General features: G+C 41.5%; 1 protein-coding gene across 6 annotated transcripts in view; it reads left to right on the top strand.

Moving 5' to 3' along the window:
* The window catches only part of SLC11A2 (solute carrier family 11 member 2), a 37,549-nt gene extending 22,826 nt beyond the window's left edge, over positions 1-14,723 (top strand). For all 6 annotated transcript variants that reach the window (XM_039241352.1, XM_039241355.1, XM_039241353.1 and 3 more), the window contains exons 9-17: positions 405-560; positions 1,219-1,377; positions 2,189-2,275; positions 3,614-3,733; positions 3,891-4,040; positions 4,981-5,054; positions 5,663-5,816; positions 7,594-7,647; positions 13,438-14,723. In XM_039241352.1, coding sequence (XP_039097283.1) covers positions 405-560; positions 1,219-1,377; positions 2,189-2,275; positions 3,614-3,733; positions 3,891-4,040; positions 4,981-5,054; positions 5,663-5,816; positions 7,594-7,647; positions 13,438-13,515 — 1,032 coding nt within the window. In that variant the 3' untranslated portion in view covers positions 13,516-14,723. The remainder of the gene's footprint in view (positions 1-404; positions 561-1,218; positions 1,378-2,188; positions 2,276-3,613; positions 3,734-3,890; positions 4,041-4,980; positions 5,055-5,662; positions 5,817-7,593; positions 7,648-13,437) is intronic.
* Positions 14,724-15,435: the final 712 nt, after the last annotated feature.

Here is a 15,435-nt window from a genome sequence, read left to right as displayed (position 1 = left end):
CTCTCTCTCTCTCAGAAATAAATTTTTTAAAAAAATAATAAAAATGAAAAAAAAAAGAATTGACTGTATGCTTGGGTCTGTCTGACAGGAGTGATTGTGAAGCTGCTATCAGTGAGGCCCTTAGCAGCTCTCTGTTTCTTTAGAATATTAATTACATTCTCGATACATCTACTCTGTATATTTAAAATATGATGTAAAATATCCAGGTACCCCAGTCCTGAATTCTCAGACCTCTGGCAGCAAGCACCTCTTATGCCTCTTGGTTTTCTGGTGGTTCTGTGTTCCTCATTGTTCTAGGTAGTGGTTGAAGAAAGTGTTATAAGGAGCAATGGATGCTGGGTGTTTCCTAGTACTATGTTACTCCCCTGGTCGCATCTCCTAATAGTTGTTATGTTGGTATATAGTATGTTACAGTGAAACCCAGCCAGAGCCAGGTACTCAAGGGCATGTTCCTGCCATCCTGTCCAGGCTGTCACACCCCACAGATCGAGCAGGCTGTGGGCATCGTGGGAGCTGTCATCATGCCACACAATATGTACCTGCATTCTGCCTTAGTCAAGGTGAGCGTGGCCCTTACCTCTCTGCCCCCCGGATAGTTGATGTTTACTTTAGTTGCAAGGGACACACACGTAGTTTAAAACTGTTAGAGCCCTAAAGGAGAGAAGTATTTTTCCACGGGTGGCTGTTTATAAACTCCACACACTTAGACTGTTTTTATCACAAAGGTGACCAGAAATAAGCGACCCAATAGGAAAACTGGGACTAAAGTTCTCCATAAAAGGTCCAAAAGTATACCAAGTCTCTTGTGTTTAAATCTCAAAAGGCTGAGTGACCTTGAGAGATCAGAAGTAGAGAGCCCCACCAAGCTTTTATCAGCCAGTCTTGTACAACAGTTCCCTGGGAGATTTCAGAGACTTTTATAATTAAGGTTATTAGGACTGGAAATCAGATTGTTTTACATGTCAGTGGTTCTTCTAGCCACAGTAACTGAGAGCTCAGTAGCACATAGTCATCATTTCCTGTTTGGGGAATGTACAGTGTTGTCAAAGTGTCACGAAGTTCTTACTCATTTCGTGAACTAGGATGTTAAGTGCGTTTTCTCACATTCCATATGGTTGGTTGTTTTGCCCTCTAAATCTTTCAGCTAACTCAACCTCATGCAGTATTACAAGGAGATTTGTTCTAACTAATTAACAACTACTGCTATCCTCTCTCTAGTCCAGACAGGTAAACCGAGCCAATAAGCAGGAGGTACGAGAAGCTAATAAGTACTTTTTCATTGAATCCTGCATCGCCCTCTTTGTTTCCTTCATCATCAACGTCTTTGTCGTCTCCGTCTTTGCCGAAGCATTTTTTGAAAAAACCAACGACCAGGTGGTGAGTAAGCCAGGGTCATGAATGGTAGTGAACGTGAGGATGAAGTGAAGGAGTGGGGTAGGCAGAATGACGGTGACTTGAAGCTCCAGGGAAACAGATCTCCACCCTCAGGATGCCTCCTAACCACTGCACTGGTCAGGGTCTGGAGTCCGAGGGCAGACTAAGCCTAGGCCCATTTTTCCCAGCTTTTGGCACAGCAGGGAGCTTGCCTCAGACTGAAGATTGCTTCATGTTGCTGTGCTAGTGGCTTCATGTCTGTTTGGCTCTTTGTCATCCCCTCTTGTTTCCTGTTTATCAACTGCCAGCCTGCTTGCCAGTCCCGCCATTTGGTGATAAGGACAGGTGGGGAGGAGTCAACAAACAGCAAACAGAAGCTGGCCAGCATACACTGCTTTGCATTTTTTTTTTCCACTCTTGCATTTTGAATTCTCTGTCATCTTGATTCCTGATTGCCTGTCTGTAGGAGCTCAGATTTTTGGCTCTGTTTTGACTAAGGAGTCCTCTCCTATTTCTCAGGGGCCTTCTCCTCCAGTCATCACTGAAAGTGAGCCAGCATTCACGTACTACCATGCACACTCTTTACTCAGTAAACATCTTTGATGGCATGTGGGTGTAGAAACATTTTGGAAGAAGGCCCCTTGTGATATTGGTGCCAGTCTCTGCTCCCTTTACAGCGTAGCCAGTGTCTTACCTCCAACCTGTGTCTCATAGATGACTTGAATATGACGTGTAGTTTGTGATTTGCAGGAGAGTTCTTCTGATCTGGTCCTTGCCTCAAAAATAAAAAGCTCCTACACTGCTTGCATTCCAGGTTGCAGTCTGTAGAAACACCAGCAGTCCCCACACCAGCCTCTTCCCTGACGATAACTCGACCCTGGCTGTGGACATCTATAAAGGGGTAAACCTATTCACATCTGTGATCATTGCTCCTCAGTTAATAGTCTTGGACTGGGATTTGGTCTTTTCTGTGGGTTCACTTCAGAACTGAACTTATCTTCTCTGGAGTGCCATTTATTTCAGAGGTCTAGATGCCTCTGACAAGCATTTTTGGATTCCGTGGGAGGGAATAGAGGATCCGCTGAAAGATAAAGATGGACAGTTTCAGCCATTCCCAGAGTTATGCTGGTAGTATATTGTTTCATAGGATTTTTAAAAAATTTCTTTAAAAAATTTTTAGATTTAAGAAACCAACTTGACAATAAACTATGAAAGAAAGAAAAAAAAGAAAGGAAATGGAATAAAAATCACAGAGGAAAAAAAATAAAATTTTTAAATTTATTTTTGAGAGAGAGAGAGTGCACACGCACGTGCACACAAGTGGAGGAGGGGCAGAGGATCCAAAGCGGGCTCTGCACTGACAGTGGCAATCCCGACACGGGGCTCAAACTCACAAACCGCAGAATCATGAAGTTGAAGTTGGATGCTCAACTGAGTGAGCCACTCAGGCACCCAGTTATAAAATATCCTATAAAGGATATTGATTGGGGAAGACTAAAGAAAGTGTTCCTGGTAAAGTATTCTTTATTAGGACCTCTCAGTCCCTTTTATGTTAGTTATATTATGAACCTGCATGAGTAGAATACATAGCTTATGTAACATTTCCCAAATTTACTTGACCTTTTTCTTCACTCCTGTTACTATCTTCCAGAATAGTGTGTTAAGTAGTATAATTTGGGAAATGTGGTATACACTTTTTTTTTTTTTTTAGCATGTTTAGGATCTAGGTTGAAGATGAACTAGGCTTTAAGAACTTTGAGAAGAGAAGAGAGTAGGCAGAGGAATGAAAGAATATTTCATTTAGGAAAATTTAGGTTAAAGGCCTCTAAAGTGAGGTCCGGTCCCAAGTCTAGCTTCTGGTATAGTGCCCAGCACAGCCCTTGGTGTAGGTTGGTGCATAGGAAGGAGGAGGGAGGGGCGCCTGGGTGGCTTAGTCGGTTAAGCGTCCGACTTTCGCTTAGGTCATGATCTCGCGGTTCGTGGGTTCGAGCCCCGCGTCGGGCTCTGTGCTGACTGCCAGCTCAGAGCCTGGAGCCTGTTTCAGTCTGTGACTCCCTCTCTCTCTGACCCTCCCCTGTTCATGCTGTCTCTCTCTCTCTCCTAGAAATAAATAAAAATATAAAAAAAATAAAAAAAAAAAAAAAAAGGAAGGAGGAGGGAGAAATGCTGCAGAGAAGTTCTGTTTGGGGTGTTGCCTGAGCAGATGATTGACACAAACTTTCTCCCTTGCTTCTGCCAGGGTGTCGTGCTGGGGTGCTACTTTGGGCCTGCTGCACTCTACATCTGGGCAGTGGGGATCCTTGCTGCAGGCCAGAGCTCCACCATGACTGGAACCTATTCTGGCCAGTTCGTCATGGAGGTGTGTGCTCTTGTGACCGGTATACATTAGAGGAAGGAAACATGGTCCTTTTGTTACTTCCGCTTACTCCCGTGTTTCCACGGCCTTCCCGGATCTCCCCAAAGCTTCCTCTGTTTCCTATTCTAGACACTCATCCTGCTTCTGTGTTTTCTTCCAGGGATTCCTGAACCTAAAATGGTCACGCTTTGCCCGAGTGATTCTGACCCGCTCTATTGCCATCATCCCCACTCTGCTTGTTGCCGTCTTCCAGGATGTAGAGCATCTAACAGGGATGAATGACTTCCTGAATGTTCTGCAGAGCTTACAGGTGAGGAAGGAGCTGAGGAAACTCCCACTCCCATTCCATTTAATCAGGCAGCGTTCTGTATTGCCCTTAGGTACCCAGTCTGTATGGCTGGGTGCTGGGGAAAATTGAGAGGAAGAAAGAGGCACAGTCTCGGTCTGCAGTAAATGTATGGAATCCCTGGTATCTAAAACCCTTTTAGGGACGCCTGGGTGGTTCATTCAGTTAAGCAGCCCACTCGACTTCAGCTCAGGTCATGATATCACTGTTCATGGATTTGAGCCCTACATTAAGCTCTATGCTGATAGCAGAGCCTGATTGGGATTCTCTGTCTCCCTCTCCCCCTCCTACTTGCTCTCAAATATAAACAAACAAAAAATGAATACATAAATAAAAACTTGTAGGGTGCCTGGGTGGTACAGTCAGTTAAGTGTCAGACCCTTGATCTCGGCTCAGGTCATAATCTCAGTTTGTGAGTTCGAGCCCTGCGTCCAGCTCTGTGCTGACAGTGCAGATCCTGCTTGGGATTCTGTCTCTTCTTCTCTCTGCTCCTCCCCTGTTCTCTCTCTCAAATAAATTAAAAACTTTTTTAAAATAAGTAAAATCTGTTGGAAATGGTTTGTTTTTAAAAACCTGTTGAATGGGAATTATTTGCTATAATTACGCATAGAGTATAAAATTATTGTTTCTTAATCCAAGCAGATATTAAATAACATAGGACACAGGTCCTATGGAGGTTAAGACAAGGAAGATATAAATGTTTTTAAGGATCTAAAGGATCATGATCAATGCTGAATTAATGATGGCTCTCTAGATTTCAGCGTGATACATGAACATGTTGGGATGATAGGAGTAATTTCTCATGGGGGAGATGAGGCAGGGTGTGTGTTTCCCTTGTGCTAACATGCCAGGTAATATAAGGATTTCCAGTGGCCCTGTCTGATCTTTGTTCTTTCTTTTCCAGCTTCCCTTTGCTCTGATACCCATCCTCACATTTACGAGCTTGCGGCCAGTAATGAATGACTTTGCCAATGGAATGTGAGTGTACTTGTCTCAGTTCCCCAAATCTATGTGGGGAAGTGGTATCTTCATCCAACAGGCCAGTCAGAAAATGAGTCATGTAGGAAACTGAATGCCTTGGGAAGTGATTCCTAGAGCTGCCCCTCAATCTTTGGCTTAGCAAATGGAGGCTCTGAATGTAGTTAAAAGAAGGCAAGCACATTCCCCATTTCTAGGAGAGAAAGTTCAGCTCTTAGGGTTTTAATTTTTCAGCTTCAGCCACTGAAGCTGCCTTAATTTCATGTTAAGTGATCTTAATGAGAAAGGCATAAACTAATATATTTTATAAGCATCTTTAAAGGGTGTGGGGTATTTGAAATTGTCTGTTGCATCTCTAGGAACTCAGGACTTGTTGCATTTTTAGGAACTTAAATATTAGGGATTATTTGATAGTCTTTCCCCTGCCTCTTTCTCCCTATTGGTGTCTATTTGGCTCATTTAATCTAATTGGGACATAGTAAGAACAATTTTCAGTTCATTTTGAAATGCCTCTTCCTTCTGTCCTGTTTACCCCACAAGACAAAGTGTCCTTTTCTACTTATGGATAGGTTGGACTATTCCACCAGTGATTGCTGATTCTTTTACAGAGGCTGGAGGATTGCAGGCGGGATCTTGGTCCTTATCGTCTGTTCCATCAACATGTACTTTGTCATGGTTTATGTCCGGGAACTAGGGCATGTGGCATTGTATGTGGTAGCTGCTCTGGCCAGTGTGGCTTATCTGAGCTTTGTCTTATACTTGGTAAGTCCATTCAGGAGGGAGCAGGGGTATGTGTAGCAGAGTTGGTAGAGACGGGCTTACTGATACCAAAATGAAAGGACCCAAAAGAGTACACAGCCATCTTATCTCCAGGTCATTGGAACAGTTTACATGAAATTCCTAATAATGTCAGCTGTGGTTAAACAGTATTTTTAACCATAAAATTTAGACTCTTAAAGCTGTCATGTCACTTCTGCTGATTTCCATTCTTAGCAATTTCTAATAAGAGAGTGTATTGTGTTTGAGGAACTAAAAGAAGAGCAGAGGAAGTAGAGAGCAGTACGAGATGCATGTGATGCCAGAGCTCTGGGATGGGATACATGTGAGTTCCCAGCCCTGCTCAGCTCTGCCGTTTCATAGCTGTCTCATAAAGAAAGAACAGTGATACTCTCTCATTAAATCACACTCTAGAGTGATTTTAAAAATGATGGTTATGCAATTGGAGCTTCATAGAAAATGAATACAGAATAATGTGTTCCAAGATAATCAAGTTCTTTATCAAAAGTCTAGGGTGATAGTTGTGTTAGATTGGTACCATCATGGGGTCGCCTGGGTGGCTCAGTCGGTTAAGCTTCCAACTTTGGCTCAGGTCATGATCTCACGGTTCGTGAATTCAAGCCCTGAGTCGGGCTCTGTGCTCTCAGCACAGAGCCTGCTTCAGATCCTCTGTCTCCCCTCTCTCTCTCTGCACCCCTCCCCAACTCGCATTCTTTCTTTCTCTCTCTCAAAAATAAATAAACATTAAAAAAAAAAGGATGGTACCATCATAGTTAAATTCTTTTCTCTATTTTCCAAATCTTTTGTAACATTACTTACAGTAACAGAAATAGTTCTAGTACCAAAACAACAAATCCATCTACCTGTTCCACACAGGTTTCTCTGAAAAATGTAAGTGTAGAGGATTAGGGGCAGCAGAAATTCTACCATGTCTGCTGCAGGGAATGGTTAAAACCGGACAGAGGCTGGAAACCTGATCTTTTGAACACTTACCTAGTTCCCATGCCAACGTTTGCCAAAGGTTAGGTACTAGATTGAGAAAATCACTTTAGTGACTTGAAAAATTATGTCCTGGATTGATGTATCATTTCTTTTTTTCTCCCCAGTAAACCTGGGGCTCACTAGGATTATGCTGAGCCTATAGTCTGGGGATTTACTGCAAGGACACCCAAGTAACTGAACATACCCTTGATAGGAATTATTTTAAAAATTCACTGTAGAAGTTAAGGGAATCCTTCCTTCCACAGATTGGTAACGAAGGGGTCTGAGTTGTCCTCATCACCCCGAGACTATCGAGGGTGTTGAAGACCCATTTTAAGTCTGAGGGCTGATTCCAGGGTGGGTTACTACTATTAAGCCCCTCAGACATGTACTTCATAGAGCAGTTCAGGATACTCTTCCAGTTGTATTAGTCAGTCTGTCTGTCATTCCCTCCACCTCCACCTTCATCATGAGGAATGGGTCTTCAGGGAACTCCAGTTGGGTCAGAGAAACAAACAACAAACAGAAAGCAGTAGGAGCAGGGAGCTTGTATTGAAAATAGTATAAGAAAAATGTTGATGAGGGAAGGCAGACTCGATATTTTGAAGGGGGCATGGGGTTGGGAGAAGGACTTGCTCAACCTTGGTGACGGGAGATGAGCAAAGCTAGATATGCAGGGAAGAGAGCAGGTTTGCGTCTGAGCAGTGCGGCGTGAGCGTCATGGTGGGTAAGAAGGCTCTTCGGAGAGGCTGGTGAATGATGACTCTACTTCATCTTTCAGGGTTGGCAGTGTTTGATTGCACTGGGCATGTCCTTCCTGGACTGTGCGCATACGGTAAGCATCTCTAAGGCCCTGCTGACCGAAGAAGCCAACGGTGGCTATACTAAGTAAACACTGGATCAGTCTGTCTGTCCTCCACAGGTAGCCATCAGAGCCAGTGTGTTTCTATGGTTTACTGTGTGAACATAGACAAAAGTATGTGCTGTTGCACAGACTGCAATTAAGACTCAACTGTCTGTTGGGAAAGACTTTGTTTCAATATATGAAAGATGGATTTTTTTTTTTTCTTCCTGACCTCCTAACCTGGGAACTGGATTAGATAGAATCTTTGAAAAGCTGACATTTGCTGCTATCATTCCCAACACTAAACTAAATCAAGGGCCAGCTTGTTTTATCCTTTTGAGAGAAAATCAATCATGAATGCATGATTCTTAGCCAGGCTGTGTTTTAAAAATTTTTTTTGGAAAATGTAATACACTTTTCACAATACAAATTATAGGGTGGGTATGTAAGTTTTGTTTATCAAAAGATACTGGGCTTTAAGAGGCTGAGACATACTTTTCGTACCCATACCCTGTTAGTTACTTTAATTATTTAAAAAACTCACCTAAAGTTGTTTCATCCATGTTAAATATAAAATCATGAAACTTCTCTACCTCTTTCAAGTTCAGGATTCTTTTAACTTCTTTCCACTTTAAATTCTTGGTGGAAGTTAAGAGGGATGAGAAAGAATACAGTTAGAAGGTGATAAATGAACGAATAGCAAAGCTGACATGCAGGTGGTGCTTATTAATCACTTTGGAAAATCACTGAGCAGATTCTCCTCAGAGATGGAAAGCTTATCAGGATTTTCTCGGGAGTCCTGATTTTCATAAGTGTCATCTTAGTACCGAGCTTTCCTGTCCATCCTTCCTCTTGAGCACATACAGCTGTAAAACCTTCACTTTGCTCATCCAGGAGGTTGGTTATAGAAAACAATGGTAGCATTTATGAACTGACATTCTCATGAGATTTTGGAATGAGGAGAAAAGACTTGAAGGAAAAGAAGAGCCATCTGTTGTATTCCTAAAAGCCATCTCCTACCAGAACTGTCACGTTTTTCCGAAGCATGCCCAAGACTGCTTGCAAGGCAATCTCAGGAGCTGTGGACCTAACTGTTGCAAAGCTCTCCCTCCCACAATCACTGTGGTTGCAAAGTTCTCTTGCAGCAAGGTTGCACTGGGCTACCTCTCTCCAGCCATTCCCTCAGAGGGAAAAACTTTTGAGACCAGATGGTGGAGCTCTGAAGTCAGAGGAAATGGGTCCCTTCTGCGTGAAGCTGCTGCTCTTCAGCCACTTCTGATACTTTTACATGTGGAGCCTGAGATTGTGCGATTATATCAAATCAAATCACATTTGTCTGGTGGAGATACATAATCAAGTCTTTATAGCCACTGACTTGGTGAGAACAGTAACGGGAATGGCATTGAAGGACTTCTCATTTATGGAGCTTTCCTTCTGGAGTCCTGGCTGGTTGATATTTTGTATTCATCTGAGCCCCTAAAAGCATTATTGCTGATCATTTTGCACACAGTCAGAAGCACAGACTGGATGGATTGTCTTTTATAAGGCATTAAGGATAAACCACTATTTCACTGACCAGACCTTTTCTTAGTCCCTCAAGTAATCTCTCACAGGATCATGAAGGACACATTTCCCTGAGTGTTCCTCCTCATGTCTTTCCCCTCTCCCTGTCGTCTTGCCCCCAAGCTGGTCTAAGGGCGCTCTGTAAAGATGCTGGAGACTGACATATTGATCTCCCATCTGCCGTACTAGGTGAAGGTGAACTTGACAAGAAAAATTCTTTGTAAAGACAGTACAGTAACACTGTCCTTTTCCCTGAGTCTGTGTGGGTCCAGTCAGTCTCAGACTCACAATACGTATTTAGAAGTTCAAGTAAAGCTGCTTGTTTTCTTTTTAAAGAAATGATGATGATGGAAATTTTCTTCCCCATTAGGTGGCATTTTTAGAATGCTGTGTGTGGAGAGTTTTACATAAGTGTTAAAAACACTCCCAAACCTTATTCCATGTGATCCCCTTAGAAAGAAAGTGTACTTCAGCCAGTACTCTGGGTGCAATAAACAATGCTTCTGAAGTCTTCCAGTGCCACCATGCGCAGTGTGTGTGTGTAATGTTAAGGGTATACAATTGTACCTTTGTAAATCCGTCCTTGTTCTTCAGAAATGTGACATGAAATAATTGTGCTGCTTCAGCCTCTTGGGAATTCATAGGGATGGGGCAGAGCTGTAGTTTGGCTCCTGTGAGGTCCTGCTAGTCATATTACAAGTGGTTACAACTGAGTTGTTAGTGACCATTTAACAGTATGTAAACTTGGTTTGTAATTAAAATTTTTTTCTTTTTCCTGTTTGGTTTCCTGGGTATTTTTTTTTCACCTTGAAAATACCTAACTTCTGAAATACTGAAACATCAGCCATCACCTGGATTGACATATTAAGCCCACATTGTCAGTGATTTTCTCTTTTTGAAGAGATGGAGGTATATAAATAGGTTTAGTCCCCAGAAGACTTAATGGACTGCGAACACCAAACATTAGTATCAGTCTACCCTCTTAGTCACATACTGTGTGTTTTGCTGTTGCCAAAGGTCACATCATTGCCTTATTTAAACTCGAAAAAAAATTGTTATTCTGCCTTTCTTTGCTCTAAGCTGAACATTTTTCTGTCTGTAGTCTTGTCTCACCGTTGAAATAGGCTTTTATATTCCATTTATGCTGCCAATAAAAAGTATAAGTGTTTGAGAAGAGAAACCAAAATTGTTTAGCTTGAAAACTGAAAGTATTTTGGCAGAATGGATATAAACGGAAATATTGGCACCATTTAATAAAAACAAAGACAAAGCTCAGGCCTAATAAACTACTAGCCCTGTCACCATACAAATGAGAGGAAAATCTAAGCACTTCATTTATCCCAAGATTGTCACTTGAACTTCATTTTCCCTTTCTCTGTCGTAAGCTTTTCCTGTCTTTCTTATAGGAGCTGAATACTATGACACCATAGGAATAATCTGGGAATTCTGCTCTCCGTGTTGTCTATCCTCATTGATCTCTCCCTTCTTATCTTGGGTTTAATTTCCAAACTAAAACAGGACGCAACAATTTGAAGATCCTGATTTGAGACATTTCTTTTAACTCTGCCCTCTGGAATGCTCTCTACCCCTTTATTAGATAGGACCAATGAATCTAAATGTGTCGGCTTCCCTTGGCACCTTAGCTTATGAATATTAAAAATGGCTAATGCTGACTACTGTGTGCTCATCCCGGTCTGAGCACTCATACGACCTCCTTTAACTGTTCTAACAAGAGGATCAGCCTTTATATTGTTGAGGCAACTGAAAGGCCAAAAAGTAAACTTCCTCAAATCTCACATCACTGGTAAATGAGCAACTGGCATTTCAACTTGAATAGCCTAACTCCTGAGTCCCGGTTGTCATTACCAACCCATGCTATGTGATACATAGTATACTCTTCGTGCAAGGTTAAGACACCAAGCTTTGGTGTGTGGCAGTACCAGGAACACATCAAAGCATTTCCCTTGATACTCTGATTAGTGATAGACTATATTTTAGCTCAGAGGTTGCCAACTGACAGACTAATTTTGTTTGGCCTGTGCTAAATTTGAAACAACTCTGAATGCTTTTTGGTAGACACAGAAGGTGGACAGGGCCCTCTGTGGTCCTACCCAAGTAGTAGCTAAGAACTACTATGAAGCTTACTCATTTGCATTATCCCTCTGCCCCTGTGACAGTAGTTGGCTTATTCCTGTGCTATTCAGCCCCACTTCTTACTGTCTCCAAGCAATTTGACAAACTTCTCCAGTGAAGGAACTCTGTCTACAAGTCATCTAAGTGAGTCTGGGGATCGTAGGACTCATAATGCAACCCTTGCTTATTTAATGAGGAAGCCCACCAACTCCGTTCTCTAGTGAAAGGCAGCAATGAATTTACAGTGTATCTGACAGTTACTCTTGGTTACTAAACCCTGAAATATAAGACCCTGAAGTAAATAAAGAGGCTTATCTGAAGGGCTGTTTCTCTACTCTAAGGTCAGTGTTAGTAACTTCCTAGCCCACTGCGCCTAGAACAGTTTATTTTGGGCTTTATTTGGTGTCCTCTTCGCGCGGTCGTCATAAGCTTGTGAGGTATACAGGGCAATTTGTAACGTGTTAAAAAAAAATTCTGTTTGTTGAGGTGCCAGGTGGCTCAAGTCAGTTAAGCGTCCTACTCGATCTCAGCTCATGATCTCATGGTTTGTGGGTTCGAGCCCTGCAACAAGTTCTATACTGAGAGTGCAGAACCTGCTTGGGATTCTCTCTCTCTCTGCCTCTCTGTCTCTCAAAATAAATAAATAATCATTAAAAAGTAAATATTAAGAAATTAGATTTGTTGAAGACTAACAGCATATTCGTGTACTTGGCATTTTCAAATGTAGCATTTATTCCCATTTTACAAATAAGGATAAGGCTCCAGAAGGATACATGAACTTGCTCAAGGTCATAGGAAGTGGCAGAATTAGAGCTTGAACCCAACTCTGGTGCTTTTCCACTGTACTATAATAGGAATATTTTCTTCCTGTGGATTTATAGTCCACATTCGCCTTAACTCACAGGTTGTTGATGCCAAGGGGTGATAACATTCCTAAAGCTCTAAGTAATAACAATAGGTCTGAAACGAGATTCAGTGATTATCTCACAGTATATGCAGAGGAGAGAAAAAGAGTAAAGTACTTCACAGATCTCAACACAAACCATAGGGATTCAGGTTTCCAGGAAGGTGGTTTGGCAATCTTTTTTGTTTTTTTTTATTTTATTTATTTTAGAGGGAGCAGGGGAGAGGGGCAGAGGAATAGAGAGAGAGAATCTCCAGTAGGTTCCATACTCAGCATGGAGCCCAAGACGGGTCTTGATCCCACAATGCTGGGATCATGACCTGAGCCGAAATTTAGAGTCTGATGCTCAACCGACTGAGCCACCCAGGCACTGATGGCAGTGTGTTTTGAAAGGCAGTCCAGTGACTCGATTCAGCCTGAAAAAACATTTGGGACTCAGGTCATCTCCCTGTTGCTCTTAGCACATGCTCTTTTCTTTTTTTTTTTTTTCTCTTTTTGTAGTTAAAGAATTTGCTCACGTGCCAGAAGATCGTGGGGCCTGGATCTCGGGCTTAGGATTTAGACTGAGCTCAGGATTTAGAATTAGTATTTGATTCTAATATTTATTTTAATTATTTTAGAGTTTATTTGATTTCTAAAACATAGTACTAGAATGCAAAAGTGCTCCGTGTGTTTGTTTGCTCTTCTTATCACAAGCACCCATCCTGAAGCAAGTGTGTCACAAGAATAGTCAAAGTGCACATTTTGCTGAGAGCATTTGGCATTATCTCAGTTCTTAACTATTTCTGCTCCTAGCTAATATTTTATGTAAACCATTTCTGTAAGCCATTTCTTTTCTGGAAAAAAAAAAAAAAAGCCTATATTGATGTGCATCTGATTATAGGTACCCATGTGCTGGTTTCAGTATTTAAATACTCACAAATCAGGAGGCGCCTGGGTGGCTCAGTTGGTTAAGTGTCCGACTTCCACTCAGGTCATGATCGGTTGGCTTGTGAGTTTGAGGCCTGCATCCAGCTCTCCGCTGTCAGCATGGAGCCCGCTTCGGATCCTCTGTCCCCCTCTCTCTCTCTCCCTCCGCCACTCACATTTGCTCTCTCTCTCTCTTTCTCTCTCAGAAATAAACATTAAAAAAATAAATACTTGCCAATCAGTCTAACCATTTTCCATTTTTTTGTCCTTAGTACCATCTGGGATTGACAGCTCAGCCTGAACTCTACCTTCTGAACACCGTGGATGCTGACTCACTTGTGTCTAGATGACTGACAGCCTGAGAGACTGTTTCAGAACCACTTTGTCTTAGCCCTTTTGTGCCAGGTGTCCTGTTAACATATCTCTGTTAGTTCAGAGGTGAGTTTTGTTCAGATGTTTTGAACAAAAGTCAAAGATTTCCTCATGGGAAGGGTGTTAAAAGCTGACAGCTCTAAGTGTAGGACAGAGACCCACCCACCTCACAATAGTCCTACGATCTCCAGAGTTAAATGATTGGCCCATGGCGGCCACACACCCCTATGGGCTTGTGTCTTGACTTCTGGAATTTTAAAAATATATATGTGTATGTATTTATGTAAACCTGAACACGTCAGTTTGGGTAGAGTTTTAAGGTTATATGAAATTGATAGGTCTTATTTTTTTAAAAGCTACAGGTAAATTGGATATTTTTTTGCTCTGGGTCATAAGTGAGAAAGGAAAGAGAGGAATGCTCTTTTTCAGAATGATCTAGTCAAATTGACTTAACCTTTTAAAGTGACACTTGACTATGGCTAGTTAAATTCGATTTCAGTTTTAACCAGGTCCTTAGCAACTACTTGCGACCAGCCCGTCATTTCTAAGGAAAACGATTCTTTTCAGCAGATTTATCCTGGTTATTGTGTGCTTTATAATTATTATTCTCTGTTGCTTTTCTTAAAATCTTTTCAGATGTGTGGTGGTATTTCCCAAAGAGCTTAATACCTTATCATAAGATTCAGAAACCATACTCTCACCAACGATTGGTTTTCCATGAAACATTATAACTCAGCCTATTCTAGCATTTAAGCTTTAGGTGTAAAAAAAGAAACTTTCTTCTTCTTTTTTTTTTTTTAAAGAAGAAACTTCTAACATTTAACTTTGTAAGTCCCAACAGAAGATGATTGAGGTTGTTTTCTTTCTAATGTTTGTAGAGCCCTACCATGTCTTTTCTTCCCATTTCTCCCATTAAACTTCCACAAACACCATTTCTAGGTCCAAGGTCTATTTCCAGGTTTTCAGGAATGGTCAATATGTCTAATGTTGAATTTCCTTGAATGCTAAGCATTTTATTTTAAGATGTTTATACCCACTAATATGAGAGCAGAACTAGACCAGGACTTGGATGGCTAGTTCTCGTGTCATAAACTGCCTGCCTTTTTTTGTTTTTTTGACTCCTGTTCTTAACCAGGACTTTTTTCCTTAAGATTTTTTAAATAAAAAAGTTAATATTTAAAAATTGGGAATTTTTTGCATAATTATCCAATGGAAAAGAAGATTTTCCTCACGGGGCCCACATTCCTGCACGGAATTGCAATTGGCTGGAACTGAATGGCGGCTGTCCATTTTTAATGGACTGTGTATTTCAGGGTGGCACAGACTCTTTGGTTCATTTCCTTCTAGCCCCAGAGGCATTGAGTTTGCAAACCCTGCAGCTTTTGTTTGACTCTGAGCATCATTTTCTTCTTTCAGCTTAAAAGTAAAATCTCTGACCTCTCTTATTTTAAAATTTAGTATTTTTCAGTAAGACTTTTTAAAGTTCCAGATATTGCTTATCTTCGTTTATAAAGAAAGACTTGGTCCTCTAAGTGGCAGGGAGTTTTCTTAGGTAATACTTTTTAAAAATTCTCTCATTTCTATTTCAGAGGCCCTTGAAACTTCTGGTAAGAGTAGCATCCTTACGTTTGTAGGTTAGAGTCCTTCTGATCTTAAAAATGAAACTGAGTTAACATCAGTTATCAGCTTTCACTCGAAAAAGAAATTTCTTTTTGAGAGAGAGCGTGAGTACACATGCACACACAGGGGAGGGGCAGAGGGAGAGAGAGATAGAAGGAGACAGAGAGAATCTTAAGCAGGCTCCACACCCATTGCAGACCCTGCTGTAAGGCTTGATCTCATGACCCTGAGATCATGACCTGAGCTAAAACCAAGAGTAGACCCTTAAACTGACTGAG

The sequence above is a fragment of the Hyaena hyaena genome, unplaced genomic scaffold (genome assembly GCF_003009895.1).
Source record: "Hyaena hyaena isolate Hyena2069 unplaced genomic scaffold, ASM300989v1 scaffold_192, whole genome shotgun sequence".
NCBI classification, from domain to species: domain Eukaryota; kingdom Metazoa; phylum Chordata; class Mammalia; order Carnivora; family Hyaenidae; genus Hyaena; species Hyaena hyaena.
Note: the sequence above shows the minus strand (reverse complement) of the source record. Positions and strands in the feature narration are given on the sequence as shown.